Here is a 21,293-nt window from a genome sequence, read left to right on the forward strand (position 1 = left end):
TTAAGTAAGTACTCTCTTAGCAGGTCTGTTCTTAGCAGTCTGTGCCAATGTTGCCAGAATTTTTTTTAAGAGAAAAAAATTTCTTTGTGGTAATTTCTTGTTCTTTTATTTTTGAAATAGCATACATTTGTAATAGGAGTTCTTCTGACTTAGTCGCCACAGTGACATCAAACCCCATTCCCAAAACCTGATTCTTTTTTGGAATTGTTTTAAGTATTATTATCTGCTAGCATCTGCAGTCATTTAAAATGCCAGTACAGCTTAGGGAAACAAAAATCAGGTAGCTCTAAACCCTGAGGGATTTCAAGACTGAAGGATTTGGGTGCCCTCCACATCACAGCAGGCCAACAAAGCTGTCCTCGAGCCCAGCTATCAAGAAAGGTAGCCCATGCCTGCAATGCTAGCTATTCAGGAAACTTAGATCTGGAGGATCACAGTTTATAGCCAGCCAAGGCAGAAAAATCTGTACAATTTTCTCTCTAAAGTAACCTGAAAGAAAACAACAACAACAACAAAAAAAAACAAAAACAGGGCTGTAGGCAAAGCGCAAGTGGTAGAGTATCAGCTGAGCAAGAACAAGACCCTGAGTTCAAACCACCCCTCTTTTCCCCGTATCTCCTTTCAAAGATACAAATACGTTGATATTTTGTAGCTGAGCTCTTCCTTAAGATGTCTCTTCCATGTCCTACTCTCCCCTCTCCCAGAATTGGTCAGAGCACTAGCAAGGGGAAACTCAAAAGGAAAAGTTTGACTCATAGTTTCTCCCTCAATCTCCTTGACTTTGAGTGGAAGTTCTCTCTCTGCTGGGCTTAAGAGATCCAGAGCTGGGTTTCCTTGAAAGCCATGAAAACCCAAAAGCAAGAAAGGAAAGACAGGCACTTGAAAGCCAGGAGGTGAAGCAACTCCTTTTAATTTATTTTTTTTCCTTCTCTCTTAAATGAATGTTTAGGAAATAGAGCAAATTTTTATTTATTTTTATTTATTTATGTATTTTGCCAGGCAGCTCCTCTTCTTTGTGATGAGCATTGAGCCTCTTTTCTGCAGAACCTTTCCAGCCTGAGTGACTCTTCCTCAACATGTTTCCTATGACTTTTAGACAAGCAAGGCATTTAATATCCTTTTGTACTCATAGTTTAGGCAAACACCGTAGATTCATAGGTGCACTTTTTAAATTTAAATTCATAGCTCTAAAAATATAGTAATTTGCATTTTTCATATATGTCTATATCCTAGATGATGCTAAAAGCCCCAAATCACTAATGGCATCCAATTTGTTGGTGGTACAAGGAGGAAAAATTAAGCGGAAGTTTGTAGATCTGGGGTAAGTACTTCATGGTGTAAAAAGCAAACCCTGTAAGGAAGAGGAAAAATTCAACTTCTTCTTTCTGACTATCTGCTGTCATTATAGGGCAACTTTATGAAGGAATTCCAACAAGGGAAAGGAATGGAAAGAAAAAGAAGCCAGTAGTTTTCAGCAGGTAGCAGGTATAGGTGGGTGACTGGGAACATAAAGTTATTCCCAAACTGTCTGGCCTTCCTTTTCCAATGTTCACCAAGTATCAGTGGTCAGTATTTCTGTGCAACAGTAATATGCCTAGAATAAGATGAAAGAAAATTGTATATATGGCATTACTTATAGCCTATATCTGGACTTAGTCATAGGCATTTGCTCTGAATCAGATCGCTGCTGAATTAGGTCACGTGAACAGATTCAACAAATTCAATATTTTTAAATACAAATTTAAAGTCTAGGTGATATTTTAAAAATACTCAGACATTTTGCTTGACTACCCACAATGCTTTTGCATCCTCTTTTCATTAAAATAAAGAAGATAATTTTGAAGTTAAATTCCTGGTAACTAAGAAGGTTCTGCCTATATCCATTTAAGAATGACTACCATGTCTTTCTGGCTTGGCTATATGCTGCTGTTGCTAGCACTATCAAATATGCTTCCTTTTTAGTAAAGAGTTTCCCAAAGGGAAAGGACCTTTGACGAGCATGTTGCCAAGATTTTCCAATTTTATTTTAAGATTACATCACCTTAATGTTTTGTGGATGTAGACAGAGTAAAGTATAAATCCCTGAAGTCCATTTGCCTGGTTTGCCTTGTAGCTTTCCCACTTTTAAATGTTGAACAAGCTAGTTCACCCTCCTGGACTCTTTTATCTTATGTAAAATGAGAGTAATATTAAGATCTACCTTATAAAATTATTGCAGGGTCTAAGTAAGTTTTCATGTAAAGTATTTTTAAATGGTACTTGGTATTCAAAACTAATAATAATGACAGTGGTTGGCAGCATTATTATTAACAGTTACAGAACAGTTTTATACTTGCCATTTCATATGATCTTTGTAAGATTGCAGTGACAGATAGTACTATACTTTTATTGAGGAAGAACTTTATCTTCATAAAATGTAATTGATTCACTCTGGGCCATGTAGCTTGGAGATTCACTGATGTAGCTATGTCAAAATGGAGCTGTGTCCCTTTTCAGATGTTTATCCAACACACCACACCAGTACCATTTATATAAGTATCTAGTAACACATTTCTTTACATTTGGCATTCATCTCAATATTTTTCTCAATATTATAAGCTAAGAAGAAACACCCATTCCTAAAAAATTGTAAAATCATTTGAACATCAGTGATCTACCTTGTAGGGCTTTTTTTCCTGCTTCTTTCCTGACAATTTAAATTTTGGCAAGAAATTATACCTTCCGTTGCGTTACTGGAGAGTAGAATTTCCACATTATTTACTTTTGTTGGTGTTACCTTTGTACCTTTTTTATTTTTATCCTTCACAATGGAGAAAGCCTGCATTATACTGAAAGAATTTTAGGGAAAATAAAATAAATCTGAAGCCATGAGCAATGTTTCAGCATAAAAACTATAACACCTATTTTGTGCCTTGTAATACTCAGAATTGTCAAACATAAACAGTAGGAAAATAAGGAAGCCATTTAAGGGAGAGAGCAGGAGCTGCACAAATACAGAGTGGGCAAGAAACTAAGACACCTCTGAAATGACACTGTTGTGTGTCTCCCCTCCCCCCATCAAAGACACAGTCAGGAGTCAGGGCCTCTCACCTTTAAGGCTTCACCTAACAGAGGTGTGAACATGGTAACTTGCAGGGAGCAGGCTGTTGGCTGAATCCCATGTAAAAGCCAAGCACATCTGGAAAGTGTTGGTTTATACTTTCTGTACTATAAGCAGAGCCACAAAGAGTGAAGGGTGGCTGTCACCACAGCTGAAGTCCTGTGCTTGCTCCATTGCCTAACCAGGTAAACCTTTGTAAAACATTTCCCATTTCCATAGTTATCAATCATTTCATATGTACCAGTGCTACAAAATAGTTGGCAATTATAATCATAATTTTATAATTATATATAATTATGGTCCAATTGTGTCAAGATGGTAAGGAGTTCATATAATTGAAATTGAACAAGACAAAACTTTCTCTGTTTCAAAAATAATCATTGTTGAGCTCTCAGAATAATTGGGTAACACTAATCAAACCTAATGACAGTTTTTGTCCTCCTATATGGTCGATAATGGGCTCAGAACCTTCTGAAACATATTCCTGGAACAACAGAATTACCACCCTGTAGGAGCTTAATGCCATTGAGTTGGTGTCTGCAGGTGGGGAACACAGCCTAATCAACCAAAGCTGAAGTCACACTGCAGTTGCAGAAATGAGCCCTATGCATCTTCCTCAGAAAAAGGAGACAAGGATTCACAAATTGAGTTAATAATTGTATCTCAGGCTTTACCTTCAGTTCTTCTTAGGTTGTTAATATCTATTGAAATCCTAGTCAGTTATAACCTGTAGCTGCTAAATCTTAAAGAGAGACTTTGGTAAAAATTGATTTCAGTTTTTATCTCCCCAGAGAGTAGAATTTACTCTATCCTGTTCCTTGTGGCAACATAATGACTCAGATACATAACCAGCATGAGTCAGATAAAGAAAATGGATGCGGATATAATCATAATAAATAAGCCCGGCAAAGATATACTGTTTGGGTCTATACCTCTGCAAATATATACTCAGTAAAAATTAGGACTTCCACAGAGAGCATAGCAGACAGCAAATTTTGGGAAGTATTAGGTTTAAACTGCCCACCAAAGGGTCAGATAATATCCTATGCTAAAGTCTAGAGTAGATGGCTACTGACGACAGTGAAGCAAATTCCTTGATCCCTGTGGAATAGCACCTGTTTTAGTCACTGAATGGAACGTCCTGTGAGCAAATGTGTGCTCTGTGTAAGTATAGGTGGCAGTACATTGGGAAAATGACAGAGCCTCCTCTGTGGTAGGAAACTTGCACTCACCAGCAAAAGTGTGACCTGTCAAAAGAACACTGAGCTGGAACACAAGGTAGCCATCCTGACTTTTCCATAGGTAGGTCACCTTGGTTTCCTACAAAAAAATAAAATAAGTGGGTTCAACATGACCAGTATTTAACTTGCTTGTTCACCTCTACATGCTCCAATATTATTGCCAGAAAGTCCACAATGAGATGTACTGTAGATGTTGAATTCACAGATTTAATAAGAAGGAAAAGAAATAACTGAGGCATGATGGGTCATGCCTATAATACCAGCAATCAGCCATCTGAGCTTTATTTTGAGACCCTGTCTCAACCCTATCTCCCCAAAACAATAAAATACCTTGTTAGTTTTAGAATGTTCATTACATTTAAAATAATGTTTTAGATTGATGTATTATTAAAATAGATTTTACCTGTAGGTTTTCATACGACTACTGGGAAGTTTTAGCTCACGTATGTGATTCATATTATTTCTATTGAATACTGTTGATCAACATGATTCAATTCTATTAGAAGTCATTTGATTTTGAACTCATTTTTCAGTTGGTTATAAATTAGCATTCACTCATTTGTTTATTTCTATTTCTATCCTCTTTGTTACAAAAATAATTTGTCTGCATACAAAAGTACATGCTTTACAACAGCATAATTTATTTTAAAAGTGAACAGAATAGAGAAAAATAAAAAAGCAAGAGTAAGGTTAGTTCTTAACCTATCTTGTTTCCAGCAATACCTTCATAATCAAAATGGTAGTAGTTTTTGAGTGAAAGACAAAAGCTTAATGTCAAATTGGTTGAGGACCTGAGTTCAAATTCTAGCACTGCCAATTATCTAAGGCAAGTTACTAAGCCTTTCTGTACTTCAGTTTCTTCATATGTAAAGACAGACAGACAGACACACACACACACACACACACACACACACACACACACACACGAACACACACACACACATACACACAGAGTCCACATGTGCCCTCTTCAGATTGTTGGGAAGATTGAAGGGGGCCACACTTAAGTATACTTGAAGTCCTTAATAAACATAAATGGCCATTATTATCATTTATATTTAAAGCAAGCTTTCTGGAAGAGGATATAAAACAGACTATTCTTCATCAATCTGTATTTTCCTAGCAATCTTGTTCATCCAAGGATGACTTTTGTAATACCCTGAAGAATGAATGTGCTCTATGGATTATACCTCAAACAATCCTTCATAGGTGGAATTTCTTTCTGAGGCTTTCAATAAATCATGGAATGGCAGTGAGGTTGAGATTGCATCGTTGGCCATATACCTGAAGGCAGCTCTGCCATGCTTCTGAGCAAGATGAGGTCTCTGCTTATTAGTTATCTGAACTAGGTAGAAACCTGCCCATCTGCAGAATTAGGCATTGAGTGTGTGTGTGTGTGTGTGTGTGTGTGTGTGTGTGTGTGTGTGTGTGTGTGTGTGTGTGTGTGTGTGTGTGTGTGTGTGTGTGTGTGTGTGTGTGTGTGTGTGTGTGTGCATGTGCGTGCGTGTGCGTGTGTGTGCGTGTGTGTGTGTGTGTGTAGGAAAAAGCCTTTTCTCTAGCAAGCAGGTGCTTCCGTGAAGACTTTTAAATAATGCCAATTCAACCTTACATAAACAGACTTACCCATCCCATAACCATCTCAGTTTTAGTTGCACATAATTTGATTCACTTTTTATTTTAAGTATTTTACATACCTTCAACCTAACAATCTTACATTCCTTACAAGCAAACACTTTTCCATTCTTTTTTTTTTTAAAAAAAAAACAAACAGCTCCCAGAAGTCTCAAGTTACATTTTTACCTATGGTGCATCAAAACATCTCACTACTCTTATGTGTTTAACTTTATACATTAAAAATACAAATATATTGATCAGGATGCATTCAACTGACATGTTGAATACAAATCCCTCTGTACAACTATTTAAAGATGGGAATAATAATTATAAATCATAAGAATTATAAGATTATGATTTTATATAAAATATAATAATTTTATATTATAATTATAAAAATAAAAATTAATAATAATAGAATTTAAGATTGTGAGTTTTAATGGAAAGTGGGACTTAAGAGAAAAGACAAGCCTTAGAAGTTAAATTATGACTTGGGTAGATATTGAGAGCTCCAAAGAGATTTACTCCCCTAGGTCTGTAGTTACATTTTAAGGAGATGAAGGAGCCAACCTTATGATTAAGCTCCTGGAGAGGATCCCAGGGCTATAAAGCCAGAGTTCAAGTCTTAGCATCCTTCTGGAGGTATATATTTATATTCACAAAGACAAGAACTCAAGGTCCTTTCCAGTTGAATTTATGTAAGTTCAAGGGATAGATTTCTCTCCCTTTCTCTGAGGCACTAGGAAGACAGCTGTCCTTTTCTTCTATAAGCATCAAGATTTATATTTATAGAGTTCTTCACCTCAGAGTATAGACCAAGGTTAGGTTGATATCTGGTTCTCATGCTAACATCCTAGAAAGGGGAAATTGGAGCCTGAGGATCGGGGCAACAACTTTCTGTAAGTAAATAATAATGGACTGTGCTCCAGAAAAAAATTCAATTAGCCTTTAGAATATTAATAAAGTTACTAAAATCTTTTAAGAGTCAGCACAGATGTGAGTTAAAATTCAGGTTACAAGTAAACTCCTCCCTTCTCCTCCCCTTAATTTTGATTCATTAAGCCTGAGTACTCAGGATCTGAATCTGAGCAGCTGGACCAGATGGTTCTTAACAGGATTGTTTGGGAAATACTGCACTAGTCCACTATGAGGAATAAATAGCTTCTTACAGGGACCTAGTTGCCTCTGCTAGCATACCATGTGTGTTCAGTTGCTGTGCTGCTTTTCCTAGTGATAGGAAATGAGTAGACCTTAGGGGAAAATATATATTATATCATATATTATGAATAATACATACATATATATTATATGTCTTATTTAATGTGTGTTATATAATGTGTGTATACTACAAATTGTGTGCATATATGTATATGTATCATTTATTCATTCAGTTTAGACTTTAGGAGGAAATTAAAGATTGACATATCTCTGGTTGGTCTTTGTTTATCATCTTTAAAGACTGCCGAGAAATGCACTATAAAATTCTACATCTGGAATATTGCAGGTGGCCAACAATTTTATTGGCCCAACCTAATAACCTCAATGTTTTACCAAATTTGTACAGACTTCCCTATTTTCTTCAGCTCTTCTTATACTCCCTTTAAGTTATATGTTACATAATACAAATATAATAATATGAATATAATATAAATATAATTACATGATGTAGATATAATTACACGATTCTTTTATATGTATTTTTTCCATTTAGGTCTCACAATAATATTTGAAACCACACCAGGAGTTATGCTATTTTATCAATTTAAAACTTAAACTTTGGGTCTGATGCTCCTATGAAAATACAGATGGCACACCAATAAACTATGTTCTTCTTCAAGTATTATGAGCCCTGAAATTTCCAAACTATTTGAATGTGTTGATTTCTAAAGTCATAGAGGTAGAAACTGAGTCCAGAAAAAGGTAGGCAGGATGCTCTTTATGAGAAAATGTGACTCAAGAGCAGTGGCAGCTAATATGGCACTAGAGGGCAGGAAGGTTGAGATGGTGCCTAAGAGTAGTCCCTAAAAGCCTGTGCCAGCTGTTTTATTCATATCCATATGCAGTTATTAGGTGCACTTAATAAACTTTCACCATGGCAATAGCCGTATGAGAGTATTGAATTTTTTTTCAGATACATTTAGCTGCCAAAAAAAAAAAAAAGGAAAACTATTAAGATTAGTGCTGTGGCCCAAAGTCAAAGTTTTAACTCTATGAAGAAGGAGAATTTCTGTTGCTTCAAACTAAATTGAGTTCTTTCAGAAGTTAGTTCAATAAACCTTGTACCTTTTCTTTCTCTAATATGCCCATTATTTTTCACACAACAGGATCTTCCGAAGCAGACTGGAAAGCCGGAAAGCCCAGCGACCCTCTGCGTCTCAGCCCTCCACTCGCTCCCCTTGCATGCCTTTCTTGTGGTTTAATGAAAGTCGGAAAGGATCCTATTCCTTCGGGAACCTGCCTTCACCTACCAATCCCCTTCAGCCTTCTCCTGAGACTCTAATTTCAGATAAAACTGGGTCCAAGGTAGAAAAAAAAGCAAACAAGAAAAATCCCTCTTCCTCTTCAGTCTTTTGGAAGACATTCTCCACTTATGTGTGTCCTCTGGATTCAAGGAACCAAAGTGCTAACCTTGCAATAAGCAATGCATGGTGTTTCTTCTGTGGGGGAAAGGAAAACCTCACATAACCATCACCTGCTTTAATACTGTTCATTCTAGATTGTATATGTCTCTGATTTGCCTGTCTTTTCACCTACTTCTGTTTAATCTGTTTGACAGCTATGCCATGCTGGGAAAGAAGCATTTGAATCATGAAATAGTATGATAGATCTGTTTACTAAGTATTCTGCTTTCAATTGCCTTATGAAACTACTTCACTTTGCTCTTCAAGATTTGCCAGAAAACATAAATTTGGGACTGAATTTGTGTTTGATCACCTAAGTGAACCTCATTAAAACATACATAGCCCCTTAATTTATTCCTTCTTTTCATATCAAATGTCCGTGCTAAATAGCTGTTGTAATTTTGTCATGACGTTTGTTCAAACTTCACCAGGAAGAATTAGGAACTGAATGCATGGATGTAATTTGTTTGGAAATGCATGATGGTTATTTCCAGCATGACACTGCAAACTTTTTTCTAACATTTTATTGATATTCAAATGATAGCTAACTTTCTTACATTGTTAACTCTTTTTTCTGTGTTCACTTTTCTTTCTCACACAGAGCAGGATTAATCTTACTTAAATATAATTATTTTCTTGAGGTCAGCTGTTCAAAGGGTTTAACTGGGGAGTGGGGGCTGGGGTAATGTTTCCACTGATAATACTACATGGTGCTATTCATGATATTCTGTGTGCAGTGACCTGCTGCGTAAGTGCTCGACTGCTCTAGAAAGGATCCTAATGGGAAATTAACAGTCCACCTCCTGAGGAAGTAGAATCTGAAACAAGATGGTGTTGGCCAAGCTCTTAGAGTTCCTGGGAATCCAGACATTCTACAATTGTAGCAAAAGAAATTTTCACAGCAATAAACCTTTTTTTGCCTTTTAATATCCGATCTAAGACATCTGAATGTTGCTGGAATACTTTTGCTGTTATCCTGTCCTAAAGAGAATCCAAACTGGATTAAAACAATTTTCATAAATATATCAGGGTTAAATAATTTTAATATCCACTGAATGTGTCAGAGCAGTTCTAGGGAAGGTTTTTTGTTTATGTTTTTGTTTCTTAACACGCTCCACCTTGTACATCTCCCCATCCTCAGGTGATTGGTGGGATTTGTATCTCTTCTGTGCAACAGCCTTTTTGGTTGTCTGTTGGTGCTATAAGAGAGTTGAGTTCCAATATGTAACTAGAAGTGCATCACCAGATCTGCCCTGCCCCAGAACTCATTGTCATGAAGGGTACCTCTAAGAGACCATCTGTCACTTCTTACAGTATATCATTGCCACACACACACAAACACACCATCCCTCCCAAGGGTGCTTCAGCTACTTCCCTGTTATGAATTGCCACCTGTTCCTAATAATTCAGCCTCTCCACATCATCTCATGTTCTTACTTAACACTGCTGCTCATCATGATTTGGGTCAAGGCAGATAGGCTTATTAATATCACTTCTCTGAGCAGCTGCAGAGGATAATGAATTCTATACCCTTGGAGTAAGATTGAAGAATCATTTCTCTAAAATATCTACTGCTTATCAGATGGAGAAAGTGTCCAGAATTCCCCCATCAACCACAAAAAAAATGAAGCATCCTCAACCAATGTCTGGTTGAATGTCATCCAAAACAAAGATGAAATTCTTCTAGGTCTGCTAAAAGAGGGACATTTGAGAACTTGTAAACATACCTACCTTTGGTTCACTCACTGTGCTCATTTAACACTGAACATGTATTTATTTATTTTTTACAGAATTTTACCTTCAATGATGACTTCAGTCCCAGTAGTACCAGTTCGGCAGACCTGAGCGGCTTAGGGGTAGAACCCAAAACACCAGGGCTCTCTCAGTCCTTAGCACTGTCATCAGATGAGGTACTGCCATGCAACCACATCAGAATTGCTTTCTCATATCACAGAGTTTACTTATGGCCTGTCACAGGAAACTAACACAGGGTAGATTTTGTATAAAAGTATCTTCAATTATGGTTTTGCATATAATGTCTTCTTGCTCACCGTGAAGGCAAAACCTCTGAGCATCTTAAATTTTTTATGGGTGGAAGTATGTGGTGGGAAGGCTAGGCACTGGAAAGCAAAAATGGCAAACAATTCAGACCACATGGGAGTTGACAAATTATGCATTTCCTTTCTACTTTGCCTCCTCACAATCCTCTACACCCCAAGAGTCTAAAATTCCTTCTGAATATGTTAGGCCATAATTATAGCTCTGATAAAGAAGGAAAATAGTCTCCAAGCCACTTATGCAGAAGCGAGGGTCAAGATTAGCATTGCTAGCTGAGCTCATACCTATAATCCTGGCTACTCAGGAGGCTGAGATCTGAGGATCACAGTAAGAAGCCAGTTTAGGCAGAAATATCCTCACGACCCTCATCTCCAATTAACTAGCATAGTAAGCCAGAAGTGATGGTATAGTTCAACCTTGAGCAAAAATGCTAAGCAAGAACATGAGGCTGTGAGTTCAAGCCCCAGAAGCAAAAAACAAAACAAAGGAAGATTAGCATTGCTAAGCATTAACTGGAGATAAATTGCCTATAGAGAGACAGGAAACTACATTAATAACATTATTGACTTAGATCCCAAAGTGGAAGGCAGGAAACCATGTAATTAAGAAAGTTTGTTCTCTTATTTAAATATTTGTTAATATTTTTTTCTTAATAACCTTTCTTTTGTAAAGATTTTTTCTGCCTCATAAACTTTCTGCCCTTATTCTTCAAGTTGAGTATGAGTTTAATATTACAAGTGTGAACTATCTATACTGTGTGTGCTGTTTCTGTAACACTTTTCTTCTTGATTCCCTTATTGCTGTCACTCAGAGCCTGGATATGATAGATGATGAGGTGAGCCATCGGGCTGTGTGTGGTACTTGGATGTCTGAGCTAGCTTTTCTTTCCTTAGGAATGGTTTTAAAAAATAAAACAATACAAGAATTCTTTTCTCTATTGTGGGAGGACATCCTATGTTAATTAGCTCCACTCCGCCATATTTGCATCATAGCAAAAAGTTGCTCCTCGATTTACCTGCCATCACCATTACATTGACATGATCCATTCTGTATCATCCCCTCTGCCTGCATCTCAGCATACCCCATCCCTTCTTCTGTGTTCCTCACAGGTGTCACCAAGGTGACTCCTGTCTCTTCCAAGGCCTGTCATTGCTTCATGCCCTCAGAATTCAGTGGGTCTAGGAGCTATCCTGTCCCTTTGTACTATTAAAAGGAATATTCTACAGTGGTCAGAGCCTGAAATTTGAAATAAACCACTTACAGTTAAGCCCTGCCACCTGTTCACTGTGTTGTCTTGGACAGATCATGTAGACTTTCTGGGCCTCAGTTTTATTTATGTACTAAAAAAAATTACGGATATTCTTGCTCCACCTTTCTCACAGGTTTGCTTACTATTCAAGTGAAATAATGGTTGTGAAATTTTCCTGAAGATGGCTTATGGGCTTCATGCTCTCCTCTTCCAAGTGAAAAAGGCCTCCAAAAATCGACTGTATTTTAATAAAACTCTAATGTCCTGGCAGAGGATAAATGCAGAGTGATGCCTTGCATGCAGAGATCTATGAATTTTCCCTTTTTATACCTGCTAATATATCTAGAGTGTTCTAATGTAAAAGCTTGAAACATTAGAGTGTATTTTTTTGCAACTGTAAACTTCCTAAATTAACAATTATGCTTTATTTAGGGGATTTTTAAATTTCCATTTCAAACAATGTAGGTACTCTGTTTCTTTTTAACACAACTTGAACCATTATCATATTAAGTATGGCTCTAGTAGGTTATCAACTACCTTTTGCTAGCATAATAATGAGCCATGGCATTTTAGTCCTTTAACAATGCGTAACATTCCTATCTCAGATCCTTGATGATGGACAGTCTCCCAAACACAGTCAGTGTCCGAATCGGGCCGTTCATGAATGGAGTGTGCAGCAGGTTTCTCACTGGTTAATGAGCCTAAATCTGGAGCAGTACGTATCTGAATTCAGTGCCCAAAACATCACTGGAGAGCAGCTCCTGCAGTTGGATGGAAATAAACTTAAGGTAAAGAATTATATATCTGTGTTAGGTTACTAAGTATAATTTGCATTACTCGGCACCTAAACTGTTTTCATTAGGTACTTGCACTCTGCATACCTGACCTATAATTCTCATCAACAGCAGAAAGGATGATGAATTCTTTCTGAATAGGAAATTAAGTTTCAGGAAGTCCCTCAAGGGTTCTGAATTAAATGGTAATCTGCTGATTAGGAGAGAGCTAGGATCCCACTCCATTGCTTCACCTGGCAACACATGGCCCATATATTAACTCTATTTATTTCACATGTAGTATGAGTTGTATTGATGGCTCATGTGGACCTTTCATCACATTTGTTAAGATGCAGGCCCTGACTCCTCCCTTCCTTACTCATTTCTTCTTCATGTCTCTTCTTCCCTACATACCATTCCAAAATGGACTGATGTTCTTTCCAGAACTTTCTTTCCCAAATATATTCAAGGCCATATCTTCCTTACCCTCCATCACACTCCCATTCCCACACATCCAGCCCATCTCTTAAGAGACTGGCATGGCACCTATCCTGTGGAAAAAGGCAAAAGGAGCATATAGTCAGCTCCACCGCCCCTCCCCACTGTCCCAAACCCCTGTGAGGCTGACAGGTAGATGAGTACCTCTTGACAGTCTTGAAAAGGTTAAAGATCAATCAATAGCCTGTGAATATGAAGGCCTCATCGACAAGGCTGTCCCTGTTGGGGAGATGGATGCATCCTGCTGTTGATTCTGAAGGTCATGAAACATTTAAAGTATGTAACCAACTCCCCATATTCTGAATTCCCAGCTCATTGACTAACCTCATTATAATTGGGCTTTCTTTATTGGTCTGCCAACAGAAAGAGAATGGCCAGTCATACTGACACAGTCATTTTGGCCCCAAAGACATTTTTGGTTTTCTTTGTAAATGAATACACTGGCAGAAGGGAAGCCATTTCAGTTCTTCCTGCCTTTCTTTGGAGCCCTCTGTAGCAGCAGGTGCTCACTCCTACCCTTTGAAAATATTGATGTGTTTGTAATTATTTTGCCTCTAAATGTCTATGGCCCAAAGGTTGGAGTAGAATCATGCCCTTTTCCAATTCATTTACTCATTAAAAACCAATTTGGAAAGCATTTTCTTAGGTTCTAAGGTATACTTAGAAGGGACTTCAAAGAACAAAGCACAGACTTCCCTCTCCCCTACACATAATTTTTTTTCAGCAAATGTAATCTACTTTCCTTAGTTCTTCCCTCTTTCATCTATATTTAAGTTCATTTATGAGTTTGAACATACTGTGATAGTTACCTCATGAGCAGAAAGGTCATGGGATTTACAAGTTCAGTGTGCATGCTTCCTTCATAGGCTCTTGGAATGACATCATCCCAGGACCGAGCAGTGGTCAAAAAAAAGCTGAAGGAAATGAAGTTGTCTCTGGAGAAGGCACGGAAGGCCCAAGAGAAAATGGAAAAACAAAGAGAAAAGTTGAGGAGGAAAGAACAGGAGCAAATGCACAGGAAGTCCAAAAAGGCTGAAAAGATGACATCCACTGCCACAGAGGGCGCTGGTGAGCAGTGAGTCTCGCCCATTCTTCTGGGTGCTGATGCTCAAGAGAAGTCCTACCCTTTCCTGCCCCATTCTCCTCCAGAGCATGAAGAAGAAATTGACCACAAGGGTAATACTGCTGTAGGCAGATTGAGGAACTGTGTGTTGAATGACTTCATTTTCTGCAATAATAGAATGCACTCTTAATTTTGATCTCCTAAAATAATCCCAAATTGCTTTTGATTTATTGACAAATGAAAGATCTCATTTATGAGAGAGGCAAAGTAGCTGTGATTCTTTCTTCTACTTAAGAACATCTGGTGTGTTGGGTGTGTTGTGCCACTTGGAGGACCAGCATGACTGCACCAGCACAACACACCCTTGTTTGTTAGTGAATTTTCAGTGTGGGACTCTTGAAATGGGTCAGTTGCATCTATCTGAGTGAAGAGTGCACTTGCCAGGAGCCATAGGAGCCATATCCACTCCCAGGGCTTCTGAGGCTCATCTAGTGTGTGGGAAAGGTTCCCCACCATTGTGTGTGGACAGAAAGACAAGCCCACTGTGGAAACTTGAGGGCTCAGCCCAATGATTACCTACTGAGATTTTTTAAAAAGTACATTGTTCTACTATCCATCAGAAAAAGGGGGAAAAAGTCATAGTTATCTATGAATTACAAAAGAGAGCAAATGCCTAAGAATGTGGATGTGGGTATGCTTTGAGGTTCTGAGAGTACCATTTCTCCTCCAGCTACTCCTGAATGAAAAAGAAAACGTCATATCTTAAGACAGCTCTGGGGACGCTAAGATCTATTGTTTACTTTGCAACACTGACAAACACAACATGGTTCCTTACTTCTCTCAAATCCACAACCTGAACAGAAAAATGTATTTTTAAGGAAGCCAGCATTTTCAGGTTTCTTCTCCTGGGGAACATTCTGGCTGGGCCTCAGCTTGCCTGTGATACAATAAGGAACTTGTCACACATTTTCTCCTCTCGGTTCCCCAAGTAAGTTCAGTTAGGATTTTAACAAATGTAATTTTAAGGAAAAATAGAAACACCAGTTAAGGAGATTACAGATTTAAGTAACATTCATCTGAACACACAGAATGTTCCTGTAATGGAGAGCTGTCACTCACATTTTAGAGGTATTTTGAATGGTTTTTCTGAGACATTCTTTCCTTATACTAGAGGTTTTTGTTTTAGAGTCAAAGTTTGTTTGTTTAAGGCAGTACATCAGATTCACTACCAATGGAAGAACAAAAGCTTATTGTAAATCTGGTATTAAGGATTTCAGTATTTCATCAATCTAAATTGAATGCAGGAGACTGGGGCAGGAAGAGGAGAACATTAACCCATCTTGAGAAATTTCTAATGATGAGGGTTTTTTTTCCCTTTATCTTTCATTTTGCTTTTTATGCTCATGTATCTTTCTTTTTCTGCATTAGCTCTAAAGATGAGGTCATCTACTTTCTAATGGATGGACAAGTGTCAAAGTAAGACTAGAGGCCAGATGAATTCTTGGACAAGTATTTAACTTCCTTATATTTTATAGGGTCTTGGCTCTGTCCCCAATATTGCCCATATCTCCACTGCAAGTGTTCTGTTCGCAGAGCTTGGGGACCGCTCTTGAGTATTTCAGATAACAGAAATGAAAGGGGTCTCCTGCCCATATAGCCCTACCTTGTATTTTTAACATTGTGATTTTATTGTTCTTATAGTGTAATATCCAAGTTCTGAAACTGTTGGAAATTGAAATTTACAATCCTAGTCTTTCCCCACAAGGCCTGTTTCCCATTTTGGATCACAGAGTTGTCTGCTAAGCTCCAATCCTTTTGTCACTAGGTTAGAATCATTCATTCCATTTTCAGAAATGTTCAGGCAGGCTACTATTGTACTTTGCAACATTCAGATCTCTATTATATTTTTCTGTTTTATTTGGGTATGATCCTAAAACTGCCATCCTGGGTACCTGTATCTTGAGATGTTGGTGCTTTGCTATTTATTACTATTGTAAGAAATCAGGAGCTACTGTTAATGAATTACAAAATTCAACAAACTTTTCCTAATGCTAGAAGACAAATTTGGTAAAAATCTGGTAATATTAGTGCTTGCTATGTAAATTTTTGCCAGTTTTGTTTTGCTTTGGATTAAAAAAACTAACCTGAATTACACTGGAAGTTTCACTGTTTGTTGTATTCATATCAGAAGAGCAAATGGAAGAATGATTATTTTAAGTTATGTTTACATTTGGGTAATATTTGAAAATGAATGTATATATTGAAAATATCCGTTAAGTGTCTGTCTCTACCAATAAGTTATGATCTATTGTATTGCATCTCCTTAAATGTCTTAGTATTGTTCTTTACTATAACTGTATTTGAACACTTGAATAATTAGATCATTGTCCAAATGACAGTGTTGAAAATCACATTCTAATTCCTAAAATCATTTAGTTTATAACTGTTTTGATTTTTTTAATTAAAATATAGTAATTTTAGGCATAAATGAGTTATATTAACATTACTACTTAAAAATACTGAAAGGATTCTTGATTTGATTTTCCAATAGAATATAAGGTATAAACTGACACAGGGTATGAAAACAGATGGACCTCAGATCTTGTGAGCATTTTGCTTTCCTGTTACTTCTTTTATTGACTATAGTGCATGATGACAATTCCTATTTTAATGCTAGTAGTTTTCAGTGTTCATACAATTTAACATGAATTGTTTGTTTCATGTTTCTTTAAAGATTAGAGATTTTTATTAACAGAAATTAAATAAGAAAGGGTCTATATGGTTACTACGAACGATATTCTAGTAAAGGATAGCTCAGTCTGATTCCAACAATAGCTAATGGAGTTTGGGGGTATTGGTAATGCTTTGGAAGGAGAAAGTATGTGGCAAGGTTAAGTTATACACAGAACATTAGATGAGCAATAATTGGATCTGGGTTTCAATTAAAGAATACTATAACTGATTGAGACCATCTCCTTTAAAAGTCCCTCACAGTTATTGCTTCTCTTTTCTTTCTACTTTCCTTCTTCTTTGTCCCTCCTTCCCTCTTTCTTTCATTTGTTTTCTTTCTCATTCATTTGCTTTTTCTTTCCATTCCTTCCTTCCTTCCTTCCTTCCTTCCTTCCTTTCTTCCTTCCTTCCTTCCTTCCTTCCTTCCTTCCTTCCTTCCTTCCTTCCTTCCTTCCTTTCTATCTTTTCTTTCTTTCTTTCCCAAAATCAGAACTGTGTTCAAGTGGTCAGTTAGAGCTAAAACCACCCTTTCCCTATTTTTAATACTCTGATAAAGTCTCTTTATCACAACAGTGAAGCTATTGTGGCTATCTTACTTCAGCTGCAGTTAGCTCTCCAATTCTCCCACAGCCTTTTTAGCCATAATAGTTCATGACTGCAGTATGACAGCTACTGGTGCCAAATTCAGCTTTCAACTGGCCCAAAATAAGAATATTACTTTGCAATACTTTCTTGTTGGGAACCAAGTCGCAAGAAGAAAAGTAGGGACACTGTCTGTAACCCTGCAGTCATTTATCCTAAAATTCTAAAATACCCCATACCCAAGCTACCATAATGAAAGAATGTGAATTGTTTGATCTCGAAAATCAGCCACTATGACTTTTTATTTCTAGGATTAAAACTCACTGCCTCATTCTTGTTAGGGAAGAACTGCTGAGTCAAACATCCAGCCCTGTTATGCACTGGTTATTTTTAAGATAATGTTTTATTTTCTGTCTGGGTATAATATCTGGACCATAATCTCTATTTAGGCTTCACATAATAGCTAGGATGACAGATACATATCCACAGCCAGATAGGGGTTGCATAGGAGTTTCAGGGGGAACTTTTCTAACTGGACTGGCTTTGAACCACAACATTCCCAATCTTAACCTCCCAAATATGTAGAAGTACAGGTAGGAGCCACTGGTGCCTAGCTCTTCTTGACTTTTGCTGATTCCAAAGAATTTTCATAGAAGTTCTTTGTGCAGTAGGATTGACATGTGCTTGAAAATTATACTTTATAAAAGGTAAATGAGCCAGGCACTGGTGGCTCATGCCTGTAATCCTAGCTAAGATCTGAGGATCACAGTTCTAAGCCAGCTGGGGCAGGAAAGTCTGTGAGACTCTTATCTTCAATAAACCACTCAGAAAACTGGAAGTGGCGCTGTGGCTCAAGTGGTAGAGTGCTAGCCTTGAGCTGAAGAGCTGAGGGACAGCGCCCAGGCCCAGAGTTCAAGCCCACAACTGACAAAAACAAAAAGATAAATGAAAATTTGCAGTGTACAGATATTCAAAATCATCTATAAGCAGGAATTTTTTAAAGAGAATAAACATCGGGAGGACCACTGATTTTTAACAATAGTATTCAGGATAAGTCTAGATAAAGTTCCAACACTGGTAAAACAATCATCTATCCATTGGCTATGTGATGGCTCTTTTGTTACACTTAGACATTTAAGAATTGCCAAATTCCACTTGAGTAACCACATACTCCCAACAGAGCTGGAAACAAAGAGCACTTCACTGTGGTGGACAGTGGTCACTAGGATTCACATCACCTACTTCAAATGCTGACATCCTGGTGTTCTCTGTGTGAAAAGACAAGCTAGAAATGAAAAGCCCTGCTTCTTTTCTTTTCCAATTTACCTTCAACAGAGTATGCAGTTCTAAAGGTCTGCAGTTAAAGATGAGGTGCAGAAGTAAAATTCCTATTTTCTTAACCAGGATTGTTCTCATTATAGTTGGGCAAGCAAGAGTGTGAATTTTCAAAAGAAATCAGTATTATAGGAAAAAGGAATGTGCTTCAGTGCTTCATTTTCAAAACAAACCAGTGTGTTGGCATATTTTGTTTGCATTTGTCTTGAGTATTTAAAATCTCAGGAGATAGAGTCTTGATTCAAAACACTGGGGAGGAAACACTAAACAAAACACATTTTAATAACTTGAAGTAACAGCATAGAATAGGCTGAACTGAGAAGCTACAAGAAAAAGGCTGTAGAATAAATTTCATCCTAGAAAGTAAAAGCAAGTTCTACTTAACCATAGGGACTTCCTATGCCTCTACCATAGGTCTCTGTATAAACTGAGGGAGAGAATGCTTGTTACTTGAAGGCTCATGTATGTAAGTGCATGGCGTGTGACCTATTTCCAGATCCTTATAGTAAAGAAGGAAAAAAACATGATGCTTCCTAATCCTTGGCTTTACCCAGACCCCAGACAACTAGGGATTCAGCAATGAATAAAGCAAGGAATAAAACAACAACTGATAACTTCTCAATAGCGTGCATGCCACTTGTGTAGATGTTCAGAACTATAACATGTGAGTGTATCTTCCACCTTACACAGACATTCACTGGAACCACATGGCATAAAATACATTATATATGGAATTTGGTGATGTCAGGTGGGACCCTGAGCTGTAATCATAGCCTTATTGCCACTTTTTGTGTTGTGCATACTTTGAATGGCACATAAATTTTAAGAGATTTTCTTTCATTGTTCTTATTCAATGCACTTATGCTTCTACATGTTTATATATTTTGGCAGAATTGATTTATTAGACACTTGGTATTTTAGTAAGGTAAAATTTCCTCAAATGTTTGGTAAATGTTTTGATGTCAACATTACACCTTTTTAAATTAGAGTTCAGGAGAGATGGTTGCATCTTCAACTGCAAACCTAAATTTTCTTCGCTAAAAATTGCACTATGTGTTTTTGTGTGGTAGCTCACACCTCTGAAATGACATAATCCCTAACTTGGGATGCTCAAGTAACTAACTACTGGCTCTCTGATGGTAATGTTGTCATCGCATGACCATTTATTTACTTCTTCTCTTGAATAAGGGCATTTTGATTGTCACCAAAAATAATGCAAGTGGTGTGAGTATATGTTGTTGGATGGTATACTCTTCTATTTCTTTTTGCTCTTTTATTCATGCATCTAGAATTTTCAGTTAAAGATTGAGTCATTTAATCTTTATTCATTCATGAAACAACAGCTGGCTAAAAATACTTAGAATTACTTACTAAAACGTGGGAAGAGGTTTTTCACCTAGATTATACCTCCAACAACATCAAATTTAGTTAGTGCTTAGTGAATTTCCTTAAGTACATATGTATCTGCTCTCTTTAATATTGTTTGATATCATAACAACTGCTTTTGTGTTTTAATGGTGTTGCTATTAAACCACTAATACACCTGCTACATCTGATTAAGAAGACTGGACAGCTGAAAACTAAAAGGAGAATAAAATTTTATTCTATTGTAGGAATCAAATTAGTTTTCATCTTTCTTTATATATCTCTAAAGAAAATAGTTGTCCGAAAATCATTTTGAATCTGTTAAGTATGGGTAGCATGTTACCTGAAACTTTTAATTTGTACATTTTGATGTCTGAGCATTTGCATGGAAGAGACAATAGTGCCATGTCTGAATTGTTCTCTTGTGCTTGGTCATTATGATGTAACGTTATAAATGACATTCATTACTCTTTGGTTTGGTTCCCAAAGGCATTTGAAGCAAAATATAACAGTGGTCCTTTGTTTTATGACCAGTCGAAACATACCTGTGATTACATTTAATTTGTTATTGTAAATACATTTCTTGCCAATGAGTATTATTGTTGTTAGACAACGAATGCAATAAAAAAGAGAAATACAGAGATCTGTCAAAGTAATTCTTTTTTCCTCTTCCATTTTCACCTTCAAATAAAACAAGCCTTCACTGGGTAAACCTGTATTAACTGTCAAAACATATCTATCAATCAAGAGCAAAGTGCACATTTTTCATGGAAATGAAACTAAAAATAAGTTTTAACTCAGGTAAAGTGTAAATTGTCAGCTAGAATTACACTTGAAAGCCCAATTATGGAACTGGGCATAAAGTTAAAAGATCAAAGCCCTTCAATTGGAGTTACCTCATACTTGCCCATCTTTTTGGTCCCCAGTTGCTGCTTCACATCAGTACCAAGAAGCCAGGAAAAGGTCTGTGACAAGTCCATTAAGCAGTCATCCCCATAGAGTGAGGGATGAGCTAGGAAAGCCTCCGACCCATCCTGAAACTCAGGGTTATTTTCAACAATCTT

The 21,293-nt window shown here is 37.2% G+C and overlaps 1 protein-coding gene across 11 annotated transcripts in view; it reads left to right on the top strand.

Annotated features, from left to right (window-relative positions):
• Ppp1r9a (protein phosphatase 1 regulatory subunit 9A) overlaps window positions 1-20,868 on the top strand; it is a 265,581-nt gene extending 244,713 nt beyond the window's left edge. For 5 of the 11 annotated variants that reach the window (XM_069996521.1, XM_069996526.1, XM_069996527.1 and 2 more), the window contains 6 exons: window positions 1,234-1,321; window positions 8,280-8,478; window positions 10,367-10,486; window positions 11,446-11,469; window positions 12,489-12,671; window positions 14,021-20,868. In XM_069996521.1, coding sequence (XP_069852622.1) covers window positions 1,234-1,321; window positions 8,280-8,478; window positions 10,367-10,486; window positions 11,446-11,469; window positions 12,489-12,671; window positions 14,021-14,233 — 827 coding nt within the window. In that variant the 3' untranslated portion in view covers window positions 14,234-20,868. The remainder of the gene's footprint in view (window positions 1-1,233; window positions 1,322-8,279; window positions 8,479-10,366; window positions 10,487-11,445; window positions 11,470-12,488; window positions 12,672-14,020) is intronic. The other 6 variants (XM_069996528.1, XM_069996529.1, XM_069996530.1 and 3 more) reach the window with 3 other exon arrangements.
• Window positions 20,869-21,293: the final 425 nt, after the last annotated feature.

The sequence above is a fragment of the Dipodomys merriami genome, unplaced genomic scaffold, assembly GCF_024711535.1.
Source record: "Dipodomys merriami isolate MVZ:Mamm:240054 unplaced genomic scaffold, mDipMer1.0.p SCAF_5, whole genome shotgun sequence".
Classification (NCBI taxonomy): Eukaryota; Metazoa; Chordata; class Mammalia; order Rodentia; family Heteromyidae; genus Dipodomys; species Dipodomys merriami.